This window comes from Idiotropiscis lumnitzeri, unplaced genomic scaffold (genome assembly GCF_059441095.1).
Source record: "Idiotropiscis lumnitzeri isolate Australia: NSW breed Sydney's pygmy pipehorse unplaced genomic scaffold, RoL_Ilum_1.0 HiC_scaffold_24, whole genome shotgun sequence".
NCBI classification, from domain to species: Eukaryota; Metazoa; Chordata; class Actinopteri; order Syngnathiformes; family Syngnathidae; genus Idiotropiscis; species Idiotropiscis lumnitzeri.
The window spans coordinates 205,570-223,754 of NW_028283562.1; the positions used below are offsets into that span (position 1 = coordinate 205,570).

General features: G+C 43.5%; 1 protein-coding gene and 1 long non-coding RNA gene across 3 annotated transcripts in view; one reads left to right on the forward strand and one right to left on the reverse strand.

The window, feature by feature from the left end:
• serinc3 (serine incorporator 3) overlaps positions 1 to 7,373 on the reverse strand; it is a 33,634-nt gene extending 26,261 nt beyond the window's left edge. The window contains exon 1 of one of the 2 annotated variants that reach the window (XM_088287082.1): positions 7,164 to 7,373. In XM_088287082.1, the coding sequence (XP_088143208.1) occupies positions 7,164 to 7,184 (21 nt within the window). In that variant the 5' untranslated portion in view covers positions 7,185 to 7,373. The remainder of the gene's footprint in view (positions 1 to 7,163) is intronic. The other variant, XM_088287081.1, reaches the window with a different exon arrangement.
• A 1,114-nt stretch (positions 7,374 to 8,487) lies between these two features.
• On the forward strand, positions 8,488 to 10,675 carry LOC148316035 (uncharacterized). The gene is made up of 2 exons (XR_015840418.1): positions 8,488 to 10,377; positions 10,460 to 10,675. It is a non-coding gene; the product is annotated as an uncharacterized LOC148316035 (long non-coding RNA).
• Positions 10,676 to 18,185: the final 7,510 nt, after the last annotated feature.

Consider the following 18,185-nt stretch of genomic DNA (forward strand, 5'->3'; position numbering starts at 1 on the left):
AATGCTGCTTATGCTTTTGTTGTAGAGGTGGACGCCTCGGATTCAGGAGTGGGGGCGGTCCTCTCCCAGCGAACCCCGGTCGACCAGAAACTCCACCCCTGCGCCTTTTTCTCACGTCGACTCACACCCGCCGAGGCCAACTACGACGTGGGAAACCGGGAACTATTGGCCGTGGTCCTGGCACTCCAGGAGTGGAGGCACTGGTTGGAGGGTACCACCGAACCATTCACCATGTTCACTGATCACAAAAACTTATCATACATCCGTTCTGTTAAAAGACTCAACCCTCGCTTGGCGCGTTGGACCCTACTCCTCAGCCGCTATAACTACACCATGACCTACCGCCCGGGCTCTAGGAATACCAAGCCAGACGCGCTGTCGCGCATCCATGACCCGGCAGAGGAGGAGTCGGAACCCGACTGCGTGGTGCCGAGACATCGCCTGGTGGGAGGCCTGCAGTGGGAGATGGAGCAGCGGATACGAAGAGCTCAGGATGACACCAACGCTCCACCCGGATGCCCAGCTGGGCGGCTGTTCGTGCCACCCCGACATCGGGCGGAGGTCCTCGAGTGGGGGCACTCGTCTAGGGTGGCTTGTTACCCCGGGGCTCGACGAACCCATGGCCTCATCGGCCAATGCTTTTGGTGGCCCGCGATGGGCAAGGACATCAAGGACTTTGTCAAGGCCTGTCACGCCTGTGCCTCGAGCAAGGCCTCCCATCAACCCCCAGCGGGGTTTCTACATCCTCTGCCCGTTCCCCCGCGACCATGGTCGCATATTGCACTGGACTTTGTAACAGGCCTACCGGTCTCCAAGGGAAATTCGGTCATACTCACCATTGTCGACCGCTTTTCTAAATCCGCCCATTTCGTCGCCCTGCCGAAACTTCCGTCAGCGCTGGAAACAGCGGATTTACTCATTCTCCATGTTTTCAGGCTTCATGGCATTCCCTCCGACTTGGTGTCCGACCGGGGGCCGCAGTTCGTGTCACGAGTGTGGAAACGCTTCTGCCAGTCCCTGGGGGCCACAGCCAGCCTGTCGTCAGGATACCACCCCCAGACCAATGGCCAGTCCGAGCGAGCGAACCAGGACTTGGAATCAGCTCTCAGGTGCGTCTGCCTCGGTCGTCCGTCTTCATGGGCCGACCAGTTGCCTTGGGTGGAATACGCACATAATACCTTGATTTCCTCTGCCACTGGGCGCTCGCCCTTCATGACTGCCTATGGCTACCAGCCCCCGCTCTTTCCAACCCAAGCGGGGGTGGAGGAGGTTCCCTCTATCCAGGGACATCTGAAGAGGGCACACCATGTGTGGAAAGACGCCAGAGCAGCCCTGTCCCGCACTTCCGAGCGAAATCGGCGGGGCGGCGACGGCGGTCTACAAGGTGGGGGATAAAGCATGGCTGTCCACCCGGGACCTCAACCTGGCCGGAACCTCCCGCAAGCTGGGCCCGCGATTCATAGGCCCGTTCGAGGTGGAAGCAGTCTTCAACCCGGTATCCGTCAAGCTCAAACTACCTCCCACCATGAAGATCCATCCGGTGTTCCATGTATCCCTGCTCAAGCCGGTGTCGTCTTGTCGCATGGCTCCTCCTTCCACCCCACCTCCGCCTCCGAGGATCATCGATGGTGGCCCGCTGTATACGGTACGTGAGATTCTGGACTCAAGGCGCAGGGGAAGGGGAGTTCAATACCTGGTCGACTGGGAAGGCTACGGTCCGGAGGAGCGTCAATGGGTTCCCCGCTCCTGGATCCTGGGTCCATCTCTCATCCGGGACTTCCACGCAGCACACCCGTCAAAACCAGGTGGTCCGCCAAGAGGCGTCCGTTAAAGGTGGGGTACTGTCATGATCCGTCCTGTCATGCCGTGTCTCTTTGTTATTGTTTTCCCAGCTGAGTGGGTGTTTCCTCCAGCTACTCGCCTCCCCGATTCATGCCGCCTTAGCGGAGTAGGCGCGCCCACCGGCCGCGCACCTGACTCTCGTCAACGCCGTGATTACCGGACTACATAAGCCGAGGATACGGACTACTCGGCGTCGGAATATTCCTGCATCGCTCACGACTCATGATCCCACGCCTCGAATTCGTACTTTCTCCTCGCTCTGCATTTGCAGTAGTCGCTTTATGTTCTCTCGTTTTTCTCAAGCTAAGGCTCTTCTCGTTTTGGTTCTCGTTCGCTTCTTTGGCAATCTCTTGCCCTTCTGCGGTAAGCAATTTATGTTCTTTGTTCCTTGCCTTTTGCAAGCGCTTTTTGTTCCGCCGTCAGTTCTTTCTTTCCTGGTGCGACTTGTCCGCCAGCGCGTTTCGTTCACTAGTTGTCTGCACAATTGTATGTATTGATTGGAAGACAGACTCTATTTGTAATAATAAATACCCTTGTTAAATCTCATCTTGCTGTGTCTGCGATTTTGGAGTCCACTTCGTATCTCCCAGCATTCGCTGGGAAATGCGCACAACACTAAGTAGTAACAGAAACATAACACAGTTTACAATTTCTATAGCAGCCTTAGATTTATTCAAGTTTCACTGTGGTTACGTTTTTAGTATAACATACGTTTAGTGAAGGTACTTACCGGTAAATATTCTTATTGCCCTTTAATGTGATATTTTTATTTATTCATTTGTATACAATTTTTATTTTTTTTATTTTGTTACTTAACCATGGAATTATTTTTATTCCATATACTGTTTAAAGTGGAAATACCACCCTCTTAATTTAGAGCTTTTCATCAACTAATGTGGGCAATCACAAGTTAATTCAACGCAAGTGACGCACCGCGAGTAAGCAATCGCTCTGCCAGGGCTGGAATGCTTATTGCAAATACATTTGAATTTGCTCCGCTTCACTTATTCAATTGTTTATTGAATATTTTAATTGTGTTTCCTCTGGGTAGTCCAGTTTCCTCCTATATTCAGAAAAATCTGCATGGTAGGTTAACTGAACACTCCAGATTGTCCTCGAGTGTGTTTGTGAGGTGGGACGGTTGTTCTTTGTCTTTGAGTGCCCTGCGATTGGCTGGCAAACCCCAAATACTGCCCGAAGACAGCTCGGATAAGCACCCACACGCCCACAACTCTCGTGACCCTTACCCTAACGCAAGTCAGAAAATTGATGAATGGATTGTAATAATTCATTTGAATATGATTAGATTGGAGATGAATTTTCAGACGATTTTTGGGGCCCTTGCCAATCTCGCCCAATGGGCGAACCAGCCCTTACTACTATATGGGTTGGGGTGATTCACTTGTTTGAGACAAAACCCCCACATTAAAACAGGCTAATTTCAGCAACACAAGGATTGTGCGTAACATAAATCTTGATGCTCTGGGTATTTTGAGGTAAGCAAAACTATGTGCTTTCTCAATATGGGGGAATCATGTAATTACGTAAAAAGACAGCAGTTATTACGTCCACTGAAACACTGGAACATTGCTTGATTGAGAATCCCAATTATTCTTTATACTCTGATTTTCCCAAGTTTGTGTTCTGACCTTGACCATGAAAAAATTAGATTCTTAGTGTAGCCCACTGATGACAATTCTCATAAATCACCATTATGTGTAAAAATCATATATCAATTCCTTGAAAACAGATGTGGTCTAATTGTTTTAATTCAGGGATAGATTGACTTAAGACTTAGTCTGATCCTTGTTTGTTCAAGGATAATAAATTACATATTATCGTTTTCCCTCCCCACAACAATTTGGAGTGAGCATGATCCTAAAAACTGACAACCTGAAAACTACAAAAAAAGACATTCAATGTCAGTGCACTGTGAGATGAGTGGGACACAGCACAATTGATTAACTAATTCCGCAGTTTTGAATCATAAAAAAATCACCATCCACTGCCCTATTCAGTACTGAATTCCATTGCACTGTCTTCTTTATTTATCTAATTTATATATTTGTCTGTATTATTGTTGTATTGCACTGGAGAGGGGAGCCCTCTAATCTCGTTGCACACTTGAGTACAATGACAATAAAGGGATTTCTATTCTATTCTATTCTAGCCAATATAAATACAGGTATTTATATACAATACAAGTATGATGCAATGCGCTCTCTCTCTTCCCACTGAGTCAAGAGATACAGAAGGCCTCTGGATATTCTCAACAAGTTAGTCTGCCTTGCCAGTCAGACAGGGTCAGCTTAGCTGTTTATAGGTTTGAGCATGTTGTGTTCCAGTTACCTAACAAGATGCCAGCACATGACCTGACACTCTCCCATGCGCCAAACTTAACCAATGCCTTTATTCATGTCAAATTGAAAGAAGCATGCTCTTCATTTATATGAGTCTTCCAAAGAACGCCAGAAGGAAGGGCTCGTCTTGAACTAATAATTACAGTACAGTGCAGTACAGTACAGTACTAACATATAACAACACCAAATAACAGTTCTCACTGTAAAAGTCCAAAAGAGAACAAACAACTCACTAAATTCAGGATTAATTTCTAATAAATTAACAAAATGTGCAAAATAAAAAGACTTCTTCTAGTATTAGTTCATATCAAAATGAAGTGCAAAATATTACAAGTTCAACCTTTAAGCATTTTATATTAGCAAATATTGATGAATCTTAATATTGAAAAGACACATACACAAACTTGTTTTATATTAAGCAAGCCCCCTCTCTGTCCATTTTTAAAACCCGTTTGAAGACGCATTTTTATTGTTCAGCGTTTGACTCAACATGAGAATGTCACTGTTCTGCTATTATTCTGGTATCTGTTGTAAATGTTTTTTATATGTTTTCATTTGTGTTACACAGTCATGACCCGTGTCGGTCATGTCAGGTTATTGTTATTCTTTTGTCACCGTCCATGCCATGCCCTTGTTGTTGTTTTGTTTTGGTCAGCTGAGTGGGGCGTTTCCTTCAGCGCTCGTTCCCCACCAGCCACACACCGGTTCCCCATTAGCCTTCACACCTGACTCTCATTTGCTCCCCTAATCAACCCTCTATTTAAACACGCCGTGCCGACAACTCAGCGTCGGAACATTGCTCCATACCAGGACTGTCACGGCCGCCCCCTGATCTCGTTCTCGCTCCCGCTGCTCCGTTTCTGACTGTCACCGCCGCTCCCTGATCTCATTCTTGTTCTCGCTCTCGCTCTCGTCCCCCAGTATTTGTCACTGTCTTTGTTCCTCGTCATTTGATCCAGTTTAGTCACGTTTAGTTTGCCTTTGTTATTTTTGCACCCTGCCACGTTATTTGTCCTTGTTTGATTGATTGAATAAATTCCCTTTAAGTTACCCTTTTCCCTGCTTCCTCGCATCTTGGGTCCTTCCCCTCCTCGCCGACCGGCGACACCCTGACATATACTTTCCCGCTAATTTATATTACACCACATGGAAAGTGCTTTGTTACAGCTCCAGCTGTTGTGAAATGCGCTATTGTAAATAAAATTGTATTGTATTGTATTGTATATAATGGTGAGAGTCGTGTGTTAGGTAAACGGAACGGGGTCGGAGGCCGACAACTCTTATGAATAAGGCCGGAGGGTCGAAGCTGGACGGGTATCAAGATAGCGGCCAGTGGGCGGGGGACTGATCAGCAAAAAAGGGTCAAGTGCCCAACTCTGGTGTCTGACAATGCATGTCTGAAGCCAGACTATATTGTGAGATTTTTTGGGAATTCACTTAAGACATGCTACAACCACGTAATGACTTGCTTGAAATTTGCTAACGACCTGACTTGATTTTTTTCCACAGTGACTTGAGACTAAAGACTTGAATGTTGCGACTTGACTTACATGTGACTTCCTCGCACCTCTGATTAATGCGCCTTATAAATCTTGGTTGTGCAAACCAAAAGTGGTTTCAGTTTTCACAAGAAGTTACAAGGTGCATTAATTGCACCAGGATTGCACCTTTGGCTCCAATATGATGTGGAATTTTAGGTTAAGTAAGCAATTTTAAGATAAAAAGAAAAACTTGAACGTACTTTTTAAGCAAACGTTTAGTCGTCTGGAGGCACAGTGCGCGCCACTTCAAATTATTATTATTATTTTTTAATTCAGCTCTTAAGTTTCCTTGTGCACTGGGCTCCGGTTTTTGGGGCACTCTGAATAACTGAACAACATATTTGAACACTGTTCTGTGTTTCCAAATGATCTCAAGTAGCTTGCTAGGAGCAACCCAACACACACATGATGAGTGAACGGGGATTGTTGGGGGTACAAACAATAATGTTTATGGTGTCGGTTTTCGTAAAAAAACAATTTCCCTTAAAAAAAAAAGTTGGACATTTTTTGACAGGTCAGTCTTAAAAGGAAGTAAAATAGCAAGAAGATTATCACTTATTAAAAAAAGAGAAGAGGCCATATCTGAAATGCTAAGTTGCAAGGGAACACTGCATACTACTAATACTGTACGTGTGTGGCACCTGCATATCTGATTTCACACATCTTATAAACAATTTTTTTATGAATGCAATTTGTCACAGTCCTATTAGTTTGAAATTGACAATAATCGGTGTTCAAAACTTTTGGATAGGAAACATTTTGTTTCAATTCAAATAAGAACAATGTCACTTTTTGAAAACAAAGTTAATATTGTCCGGAAATACGTTTCTCAGGCTAAAATTACTTGTGGGGCAGTGGGCGTCTTCCTTTAACAGGTTGGGGTATAAATACCACTTTTTATAATTTTATAATTTGATTAATAAAAACGAAGTTGTCATATGTTGCAATTATCCTCCTGATGCGTTAACTTGTGTACACATTTGTATTAAAAGGGGCATCTTACTCCGCTCTATTTCACCTGCATGGTAATTTTAAGATTGGCATATGGGTTTACGCAAAGACAACAAAGCACAGTTAAGATATTTAATCTCGCATAAACGGATGACTGACTGGCATGTTTCGACTAACCATTTAAGAGCTCAAGGCTGAGCTTATACCGTTGCAAACACATTCGGTTCTTTACTTTTAGTGGTTTGCGCAAATTGTACAGTAATATTCTTGGGAGTGTATTTTAACGGCAACGACAACGTAAATTCTAAACCAAGAGCGAAGATTCGAATATGTGAATAAAGTGTTGCTCGCCAGGAGCTCTGAATAAACTGCGCAGCAACCTGCTGCTTTTCAAAGACACACTGTTCCTGAAAGCAAAGCAAAGTATTTCTACTGTATCTGCTGGTAGTGTGTATGCAACATGACTTACCACGCCCAGGGAAGCCCCCATGACTTGCAGCTCCGCGTCTGTCAGTGTTGAGCGTACCCCCCCCTGCTCTTCTTCGTTCCCTTGTCTGGTTTCTGCGCCTCTCCGAGATATTATAAAGTTTCTCCCTTATGGTAGACTGTTAAGGCGTCGTCGTCATAGACGTGACATCAGTGGCTCTTCAAAGACCTGCTCCGTTCATTCGACAAAGTGACGTCAAATAGTTTTTTTTACCTTGCAATTAGAAACGTAATCAACGATTGATTTTTATGTTTTTTGAATCACATTTCTTTGTTGTGAACGATTAATCTTTAAGTGCTCCATGTATTTTCGGTTATTTAATCTAAACAGTTTTGAGACACCGCGTGTTCCATAAAATGTCAACATAACATTTTACTTCTCAGAATCTGAATCAGAATGCTCTTTATTGTCATTGTACTCAGTGTAAACGAGATTAGAAAGCTTCCGCTCTCCAGAGCAAATGCAAATAATAAAATAACAATAAATAAAATAAATACAAATGAAAACTTTGTATCACACTGCACATTCCGGTGTAAATGAACTTTATCACACTACACATTCCAGTTTTAATTAAATTTGATATAATTTTACACCCCAAAAATATCCACGCATTATCTAAACCGCTTGAAACAACAAATTAATCAGATATGTCCTTCTTGCTTTCTGTCAATAGATGGCGATATATTACAGAGTGTACAGCACAGATCACCGCATGTTTGGGGCCATTATTGTAGCAAAACCATTTACAAATGTGAATTTCAATCCACAAATGTCTAAAAAGAATCCGTACCTGTTAACACAGACACAAATGAGTAACATGAATTTACAAATGCGTAATCGAAGTCACAAATTACATCCCTGCAGAGTTAATCTAACACGAGGTGATCAACACTGTAAAATGAAACCTACTCTGGACGTCATATAGCTCTGAAAATGTTAATATTACACTTCAGGAGTTCAGATCAACTCCTAAAAATGTAACCCGGAATATTTTAACGCTTCAATTTTTGCTGTGTAGGTTTGCGTACTGTATTATAAGACGAAATCTTTTTGACCCTCTTCCCTACGCCGTGCAGGACATAAGAATTTTGTTTCCATTGGGACTACTGTTGTCATGTTTACTAGTCAGTTTTTGCAAAAAAATGTTTCTGTGTTTGGGTCAGAAAAGTTGCTAAATATAGTGAAACCACTGCTGATGCAAATTGTGCTGAAGGTTTGCATGTTTATAGAATCATCCCTTTGAGTTGTGATTAAGAAGGGGATATTTTCTGAATGAATGTTATTTTGTTATGGCTTTATACACAGTTATATGGTTAATAATTGTGCAACGTTTGACATTCTGCTGTATTGTTAATACTATTTGCCTTTGATATTGGTGTGGCGCATATAATGGACAATGTGCTTATTTCGTCGGTCGCGGGATATCTCGCGCGATCCCGATTGATGATGTGAGAGAGTGTGCACTTGAAGAGAGGAGATTGTGCACTTGACCAGAAGAGAAGGGAGTGTGCGAGCCGCGGAAAGGAGTCAGTTGGAAGAATACTGTTCTCATCGCCAAGAAGGATCGCGAACTCGTACGCCAGCAAAGTGGATTGGTGACGTTAACCCACGTCGTCCAACGAACGAAGTGTCGCCTCGGAAAGGAGGATTCGGCGCGGTGGATTGTGCTGCCTTGTGTGTGGCGTCTCTGTCGGAGATCAAGCTAGCGAGCATCCAGGCTAGTTAGCTTCAGTGGGCTAAGTGCGGACATTCTCCCTCGCGGCAGAGCCCCGTCGTTGTCCTCGAACAGTTCACCCAGCCTTTCCCTCGCCAGTGAGGATCGACCTTCGTCCCCCCCCTCCCCTCTCGGTTTGAGGATCGACCTTCACCCCCCCCTCTCGGATGAAGATAATTCTCCGCTCCCACCGGCGCTTCCTAGGCCTCCCCGCCCCTCGACAATTGCGCACTTGGATCCACCTGCTTCGCCGCGCATAGCTCGGGATACATCAAGAAGGAGTAATTTCCCCGATGTCAGCCTCCATTCACGAGCTACACCAACCCGGGCATCAAATTGGTACCATTTAATGTTATACAAGGACATTGAGTTCGATTGCATTGATATAAGGGTGAATTAGATATTGTAATTTGGCTGAATAATTATTTCTAAGAATATTAAATGTGTATTCTTGCTAATTGAATATTCATGGTGTTATTGTGCCAAAGTGATTGTCATTATTGCATTATTGTTAATTTCCCTCAATTATTATAGTGATAAGCGAAGAGTATTGTTAATTTGGTAAATAGGTTAAGAGCATGCAGCTAGGCAACCCTCCATGTTTGTAGTTCATACAACTAAGAAATATTATATATTATAATATTATATATTATTATAAATATATATATATATAATATATTATATAAAATAAATAGCATGCAGCTAGGCAGCCACCATGTTTGTAGTTCATACAGCAAAGAAATATTAGATATTAGAATATTATAATTATTATATATTATAATATATTATATAAAATAAATAGCATTCAGCTAAGAAACAGCATACGGCTAAGAAATATTATGTAGTTAGGTTAAGAAACATGTGTTTAGGTCAAGAAATAGCAGCTAAGATATCATTAAGGTATTGTTTTAACTTTCAAGGAGTAACATCATCTTGTCTGTATTCTAAGTTGGTTGTAGACACCCCCCAAGTCATCTTTGCAAACATGCCACAACATGTTTTCACGTATTTCTTATCTATAGTTGAACACACAAACGACTTCCAAGTTGTGGTGATGGTTGTGAACGTAGACAACCCCGCCCGACCCATAGAATCACGCTTCTGTCAAATATGAAGGTTGATTTCCCCAAACCATGTTTCCACGTATTTCTTATCTATAGTTGAACACACAAACGACCTCCAAGTTATGGGCCTGTGTGTAAGCATAATCAACCCCGCCCGCCCCACAGAATCACGCTTCGGTCAAAAATAAGCACATCCTCTCCTATCATATCCCGCCACCAGTCTCAATATAAACAAAGCCCAAGTCTGGCTCTGCACAGACAAACAATTTTTCCCAGTTGAAGAGCCAGACTTGCTCCTCGTGAAAAATGAAGATGAGCAGAACAAGATGTCGCCTGGCCATGGACATCACACCAAGAAGGGTGACAACCATCGCTGCACCTGATCATGTTTTTAAAAACATTGCCGAAATCTCTTCAGGTAAATGATCTAACTAATCCTTAACTATATTTCTATAATCAATAGCTATATAATATTTAATAAAAGTATCTTTGTACTGCAGATAGCGATGTGGATGAACTTACAAACATCCATGATATGACTACGATTGTTGAAGGAGAGACCCTGACAACTGCAAACATGGACCAGGTTGACGCCTGTACAAATGTAGACCAGGTTGGAACCCCTACAAAAACTGACGTGGACCAGACTGTGCCATCATACTCCTTATGGGTGGACTGCACGGGAACCTTACCTAATAAACCTCATTCTCATTTTCTGTATTTTGATTATTTGAAAAATATCTCTCGGGTTGTTGGGTGCGGGTCTTGAATTTCACAATATATTATTTACCAGTGATGCACGATATTTTTACCATTGTTTTTAACACTCTAGCCATCGATCATGTGGTATTGGCATTAATTTCACAGTTTGTAGCATGACTTTTGACCGTAGGTCAGTCAAATGGTCCAGGTTGACTTTCTAGACACTGAGCATGAACTGTAAAATAGTCCCAGACCAACAATATATGTGCATAAGATGATTTTATACTTCCTCAATCAACCATGCTCGTGAGACACTGAAAGACAAGATGGATGTATGTCAGACTGTGTGACGGAGTACAGTGAACCCTCGCTACTTCGCGGTTCACCTTTCGCGGGTTCAGTGCTTCGCGGGTCTAAAAAATATTCGGGGGCATTGTAGTTTCGCCGTGCGGCACGACAGGGCGCTGGAGCGGTTAGACGGCCGGCGTGCGCCGAAGAAGAGCGTGGGCGAAGAGGAGAGTGGACGAAGAAGAGCACGTTCCCCCGGACACGATCGATGGCGACGTTTCGGGCGGTTCGGACCGTACCAGAGCTCCGGCCGGCGTGCGTGGCAGTTAAGCCGTAGAGGAGCACCTTCCCCGGGCACGGGCGGTGCCAAGCGGCCCCTAAGTTTAACCGAATGGAAGCTCCGGAGGAGGAGGGCATGCTCGCGTCACAGTAAGCCGAAGAGGAGCACCTTCCCCGGGCACGGGCGGTTCCAAGCGGCCCCTAAGTTTAACCGAATGGAAGCTCCGGAGGAGGAGGGCATGCTCGCGTCACAGTAAGCCGAAGAGGAGCACCTTCCCCGGGCACGGGCGGTTCCAAGCGGCCCCTAAGTTTAACCGAATGGAAGCTCCGGAGGAGGAGGGCATGCTCGCGTCACAGTAAGCCGAAGAGGAGCACCTTCCCCGGGCACAGGCGGTTCCAAGCGGCCCCTAAGTTTAACCAAATGGAAGCTCCGGGGGAGGAGGGCGGGCGTGTGTCACAGTTAATCCGAATAGGAGCACCTTCCCCGGGCACGAGCGGTGCCAAGCGGCCCCTAAGTGTAACCGAATGGAAGCTCCGGAGGAGGAGGGCGGGCGTGCGTCACAGTTAAGCCGAATTGGAGCACCTCTTCCGCCCGGGCACGAGCGGAGCGCAAGGCTGTCAGTTATGAATGAATGAATAAATAAATAAATAAAGAATGCCACCTTTCATTTCACAGGGCACACCGGACGGCGTACCAGCAGGTAAAAGTCGGAGTAATTACATAAATACAAAAAGAATGGCTGGGGAATAAAAAAATAATAAGTTTTAATAATAATTTGGTTTTTTTGTTATAACATGAATTTCACTCTCTCTCTCTCTCTCTCTCTCTCTACCCGTATATATATATATATATATATATATATATATATATATTGTATATTGTATATTTTTTTTTAAGCATTTTTGAAGGTGCGCCGCTACTTCGCGGATTTTCAGTTTTCGCGGATGGTCTCGGTCCCCATTAACCGCGATAACCGAGGGTTCACTGTACTTGAATAACTCGTTTAAAAAAAAAAAAAAAATCCTCTCTGCAGAACGACAAAGAAATCCCATTACTCTTTGAAATGATTGCTAATGAACAATTCATCCATTTGATTTTTTTTGCATTTTAATAACATTGGGCTCACTCATATGCAAAAACTTTTCTCAGAAGGTGAAACAACATAAGCCAAGAAAGTGGCGTTAGCAAGTCTAATTTCTGCATCGTGGCAATATGTTTCCGAATTGAGAAGTTCAACTAAAGCCGACTGATACCACATTAAAACAACAGAACACGGTTCTATACACAAACACAGACAGCCTCATCTACGTGGTCAGAGATGGGGAAACACCTCTAAAACTGGGTCAATATCTCGGTGATCTGACCGATGAATTGGATGGTGACAGCATTCAGGAATTTGTTTCGGCCGGTCCCAAAAGTTACGTTTATCAAACTAGAGTTACGAAAAAATGAAAGTCAAAGGTATCACACAGACGCACGAAAGTGTTCAAAACATCAATTTTGATTGTGTCAAAAACTTAGTGGCGGGATACATATGTCACACGATAAACCCTACCTGCCCAGAACATTACCGTTTGAGGTCGGGTGTACTTCCTAATCAGTGGCCTACCGTCTACATTGCCAAAAGCTGACATGTCTAAGCTTTTAAAAACAAACGCTCCGCTCCTCAAAACCCTATTTCAAGCCACGGCTAGGAGACGTAAAGACATCCTGACCAGAGCCCCGGCCACTTTGATCAAGGTACTGTGCGAAATTGCTTTCAATCTGTTGAAAGGTCATATACCCCTTTCACCGGCACAGTTTAAGAAAATAAAAAAACAAAAGAAAATTATTAGACTATTGGCCCATACAAAAACGAGCCTGAAGAAAAAACGCGCCGTTTTGACTCATAGGGGCGGATTTATTCTTCCTCTACTGGGGACAGTTGTACCCTTCCTCGGCAATCTTTTGGGAGGGTTAATTAGGAAAGACTAACCATCATGAGTTCGAAAACAGCCCAGAAAATGTTTCTTCTCTCGCCTCAACAACTGGAACGTCTGAAAAAAAAACTAACCTACCATCAGACAGACGGCTGAACAGGATTTGGACGTGAAGATGAAAGCTGTTTTGGAAGATCGATCCTTAACCCCTCATGAAAAAATAACAAAGTATCAACTTTACTTCATCGTTATTTAACACTTGTCAAACAAGGGGAAAAGGAGGAACGACCCCTGGCCCTGTCTCTAACTCCAGAAGTTTTGAACCCTGAGAAGAGATCGAGTGCTGAGGTGCAAGACAAAATGGTGGGGAATGAAGCTGAACCCTGGTTCGATATTCTGCATAACATTCCCACGCGTTATCGGAAAAACGCCGCCTATGTTTTGAGAAAACTCAAAGGCGCTGATAGAGGTTGGAGCCCTCGTCATGAATTTATGTTTCAAGATAAGCCGATAAAAGGATCTCATATGACCGATTTACTCAGGCAGATTACTTTGACGGGCAAAAACATCGCGACTCGATCCCCGAGAGGTTGGAAGGAGTTTCTACACACTCTATATGAACTCAATATTCCTGAGACCATCATCGTCAATCGCCATGCCCGTGATGAATTCAGAAGATTGAAACTTCGAGGATCGTTAAGCTCTGATGATGAGACAGACAATAGGACATCCAGTAGGAAGAAGAAAAAGACGAGCAGAAAAAGACCTGTTTCTGTAAAGTGGCTGGGTTATTCCCCTTCATAAGTGTCATTGAAAACTTTTTTATGTTTTTACATATGTTTTTATTCAATAAAAATTTTTTTTAAATGATTACAATGACATGTTTTAAATTTATGAAAAGAACACGCAGCTTGTCCAATACATGTCTTTTCTGCACATGTTTGATAATGTTTAACAAAAGTAGACACCATAGCGTCGTTCTGTTTCACATCATCCTTGTAGCAAGTTAACACATCCTGATAACTCAAACCACAACCTCTATGGGTTAAATAATAGACACAATGCTGACCACACGTAATTGACAGCTCGTGTTGCAGGCGTTTGTTATGGTACAAAATACGATGGGAATGTTTTTTCAAAAATTAGTTTATGGTTTGTGTTAGGTTGAAGATATATTTTATCCCATATTTTACTCTATTAGTATTGCAAAAGAATTGTTCCACAGCGTGACCTATGTTTGACCATGTGGGATGGGAAGACTTCACAGAGAAGCGGATGCCTGAAGACTGGATCAACGTCTGTAACATCAAAGGAGGTGCCGAGACACACCTCTGAAACAAAAGGACTGAGACTTTAGTACCAGAGCACTAAAGGGCATATCTGCCTTTTCAATCAGTGGATGACTGCCATTGATGTCTGTCTTTCCTCTTGTGTCTGAGATGTTTACATGTTCCTGCTAGTGCTCCCCCCTTCATCCCTTAGTGCAAATACATTGTATTGTTAGAGACTTCCCTAATAAAATAGAGGGCTCAGCGGAGTGTGCGCCAGAACGAAGTTGGAGATGTAACTGAGCACACCTCCGTTCGTTCTCCTCGCGAGTAAAAGATCAACTCTTGTCTTCCTTCCATTCATTTAGCCTATGTTCAGTGAATACTTAGGTGATTGAACCTGACATTATTTTGGTCCTTCAAGCGGGATGCCAAGATGCCTGAGGATTTCAGCGGGTGTGGTGAACTCCAGAAAGACCATGGCCATGGCAGGCTCACTAGAGAGAGCCTAAAAATCCTTTTCCAGGACTGGACCTCACCCCACCAGCTGGGATCTGACGGTTGACGGCGATCCAATGGAGGGAAGACAACAGTGGTGAGATATTTTTTTTTAGGGGGGAAGTGACTGACTGGAGGTCATTGCGCGTTAAGAATAAATAAATAAGTGTTCAGAATAAATAAATGAGCATTAAGAATAAATAAATAAAAATAAAACATAAAAAAGAAAAAAAAGCAAAGAAAGACATGAAGTAGAGATGAAATAAGAAAAGAGAAAGAAAGAAAGATAGAGAAAAGAGAAAGAAATTGTGTATGGAGTTAGAAATCCTGTGCATACTAGTCGATGGCAGGTCCATGAAGGATAGTGGAGTGAGAAATAGAAAAACCCTGTGAATACTAGTCAATGGCAGGTATATGAGGGACGGCGGAGTCCGAGAAATTCTGTGGAGAAAGAGGGACGGCGGAGTCCGAGAAATTCCGTGGAGAAAGTAGGACGGCGGAGTCCTGTGTACACTTAAATTCCGTGTGTGAATGTTTGCGCAAACCATATGTAAAACCCTGTGTGAAGTGAGTGAGTGAATGGTGTGATTGGGGATTACAAATACCACTTGGTATTTTATCCCATGTAATACAGTAGGATTATAAACAGCAGACGGTTGTGGATGTAATAGACAAGAATTCTCCACCTGAAAAGGTTGAAGTGAGAATTACCACAACAGGAAATTTGAGTTGCTGTCCTACTAATGAGAAACCAGTTTTTAGAATACCCTAGGTGTTGACAAACTGGTCCAAATTTTCTAAAATGGGGACACTAGGTAGTAAAATAAAACTCAGGCATACGCTGCAGTGTAGAGATAGGAAGTTCAATAAGAAAAGAAAAGGAATGTGGAAAGAAAGATGAAACAGGACCAGTATTTGAGAATGACAGAGAAGGTTGTTGAAGAAGGTAAAGAAGGGGGGGTTGCAACTGCCCCCTGTATCCTGAGTTACCCCCACCCCCACATTATCAGGTAATGCCACATAGAATGACAACTAGATCAGACAGAACTGCATCGATAAGACAAAACCCCCCAAAAAAGATAGATGAACCAAAAATGCGCTCACCTCAATGTGCTGCGTGTATAAGTGGCAGTGTGCATTTGTGGCAGAGGCTGCACTGGCCCTACAGGGCTGCACATACATAATTACGAGAGATATTAGTTGAATTGAAGGACTTATTATTGGCCAAAGATAAAGATAGATTGTGTTGCTGTTATTAATAACATGTTATTATTGTTTGTAGCTGTTCAGTGTTGAGAACTGTGTGCGTGTCGTTTTGTGGGCCCGTGTATACATCTGTGTTTTTGTCTGTGTGTCAAAATGTTAGGAAGAGTGATAAAAGTGGTTGCAATTGTGCTAAAAGGATTGATGAAGTAGAGCTAAAATGGAATCAATGATTCGTAACTAACAAAGGCCTACTTTTGAGTGATGAGATCCTGTTGAGGAAACATTTGGATCACTGAGCTGGTTGCATAAATTGAAATTAGGTTTACTTTTACCGAACAATGAGAGCCCAAGTTGTGGGGATGTGATTAATTTACAGAAAAAGATTAGTGATGGCACAATTTATACTTACATGATCCGACAGACAAGGTATATCATTCTGATGATGGTTTTTACTTAATTGTATACTTGTGTCTCCTTCAGAAAGGGAGAAGTAGGTGTGATGAAAACTTAACAATTGAATGAAGCTTTTGAAAGTGAGCATGAGAAACCTTTGCAAGAGCATAGGTGTTTCCTGATTTTGTAGTTTGTGATTTGATACCTTGATCGTTTTGAGTGGCTTTGGTAAGGCTACAGTGAATTTGGAAAATTAAGAAGTAAAAAAAAGAGTGAGGAAAATTTGACAGAAGGCAATGGGTATAGGTGTAATCGTAAATCATGAGTGTGCTGTAACAAAGAGTTCACAGCTCTTTGAAGTTAGATGCTCGTTCCCAAGTAGGGGGAGGAAGTCAGAGAGAGAGTTTGGTGATTGAAGAAGGTGTGACTCCAACAATGAATGAGGATAAAAATTAGGTTCTTCTGTAAGGATTAATTGATGAAATAAATTCAAAATTTTGTGTTTCATACTTCAGTTGATGATGTTTGTCTTAAGGTAGACCAGAAATAGAATGAAATGCAGAGATAGAAATGACACAGGCAAAAAGATGGTAATTTGATTAGAAGGGCTAGTATTTACATTAAAGCAGAGAATAAATTAGAGACAACAAATAACATTGATGTGTACTTGTTCACTTTGAGGTACACCTGTCATGATCCGCGTCGGGCATGACAGGGGCTTTGTTATTGTTTTCATGTGCATGCGGTTTTGTTATTGTTTTCGTCACCTCCCTGCCATGTGCACTTTGTTTTTGTTTTGTCAGCTGAGTGGGGCGTTTCCCCTCAGCACTCCCTCCTCACCAGCCACGCACCAGTTCCCCGTTACCCTCATCACGCACCTGATCCCCATCCGCTCCCTTAATGACCGGACTATATAAGCCTCCCAGACCAACTACTCAGTGTCGGGTCATTGCCGCACTTTACGGACTTCCACGACCACGTTTGTTCTCGTTCCTTGTTCTCGTTCATGCTCTGATTCTCGTTCCGCTCTCGCTCACGCCCCCGCTCTCGTTCATGCCCTTTATCCTTGTCCCAGTTAGTCGTGTTCACTTTGCCCTGGTTGTTTTGTATCCTGCCACGTTGTTTGTCCATGTTCGATCCCTTCAATAAATTCCCTTAAGTTACCCTTTTCCCTTGCTTCCTCGCCTTTTGGGTCCACCTCCTCTTCGCCGAACGGCGAACCCTAACAGAATGACCCGACCAACTACGGACCCAGCGGGAAGCTCTCGGCGACGACGATGACAGACAGACGCCCTCATCAGCCTGCCGACCAATCCCGCGTCCATCACGTAGGTGCAATTTTCCGTTCTACGTCTGTTTCTCCCCTCTCCTTCCACGATCACGGTATTGATTACCAACCGGTCATACCTCCACATCTTATCATAGACTCCGACTACGAAGACGAATTTGAGCGCCTTGCCATTTCACCCCCTCGCATTGTGGTAGACTCAGATCATGAGGACGATTTTGAATACATATACAACCTGTTATACGCCCAGCCTGACACAGATTCGGTTAGGACCCGTCACTTTCCTCCCCCCCGAACAACTTCCGTCATCTTTTTCTTTTGACTGTTTTGAGTCCACTTCCCACTCTACCTCGCGCGCTTCACGTCCAAAGTCACGTAAGTCAC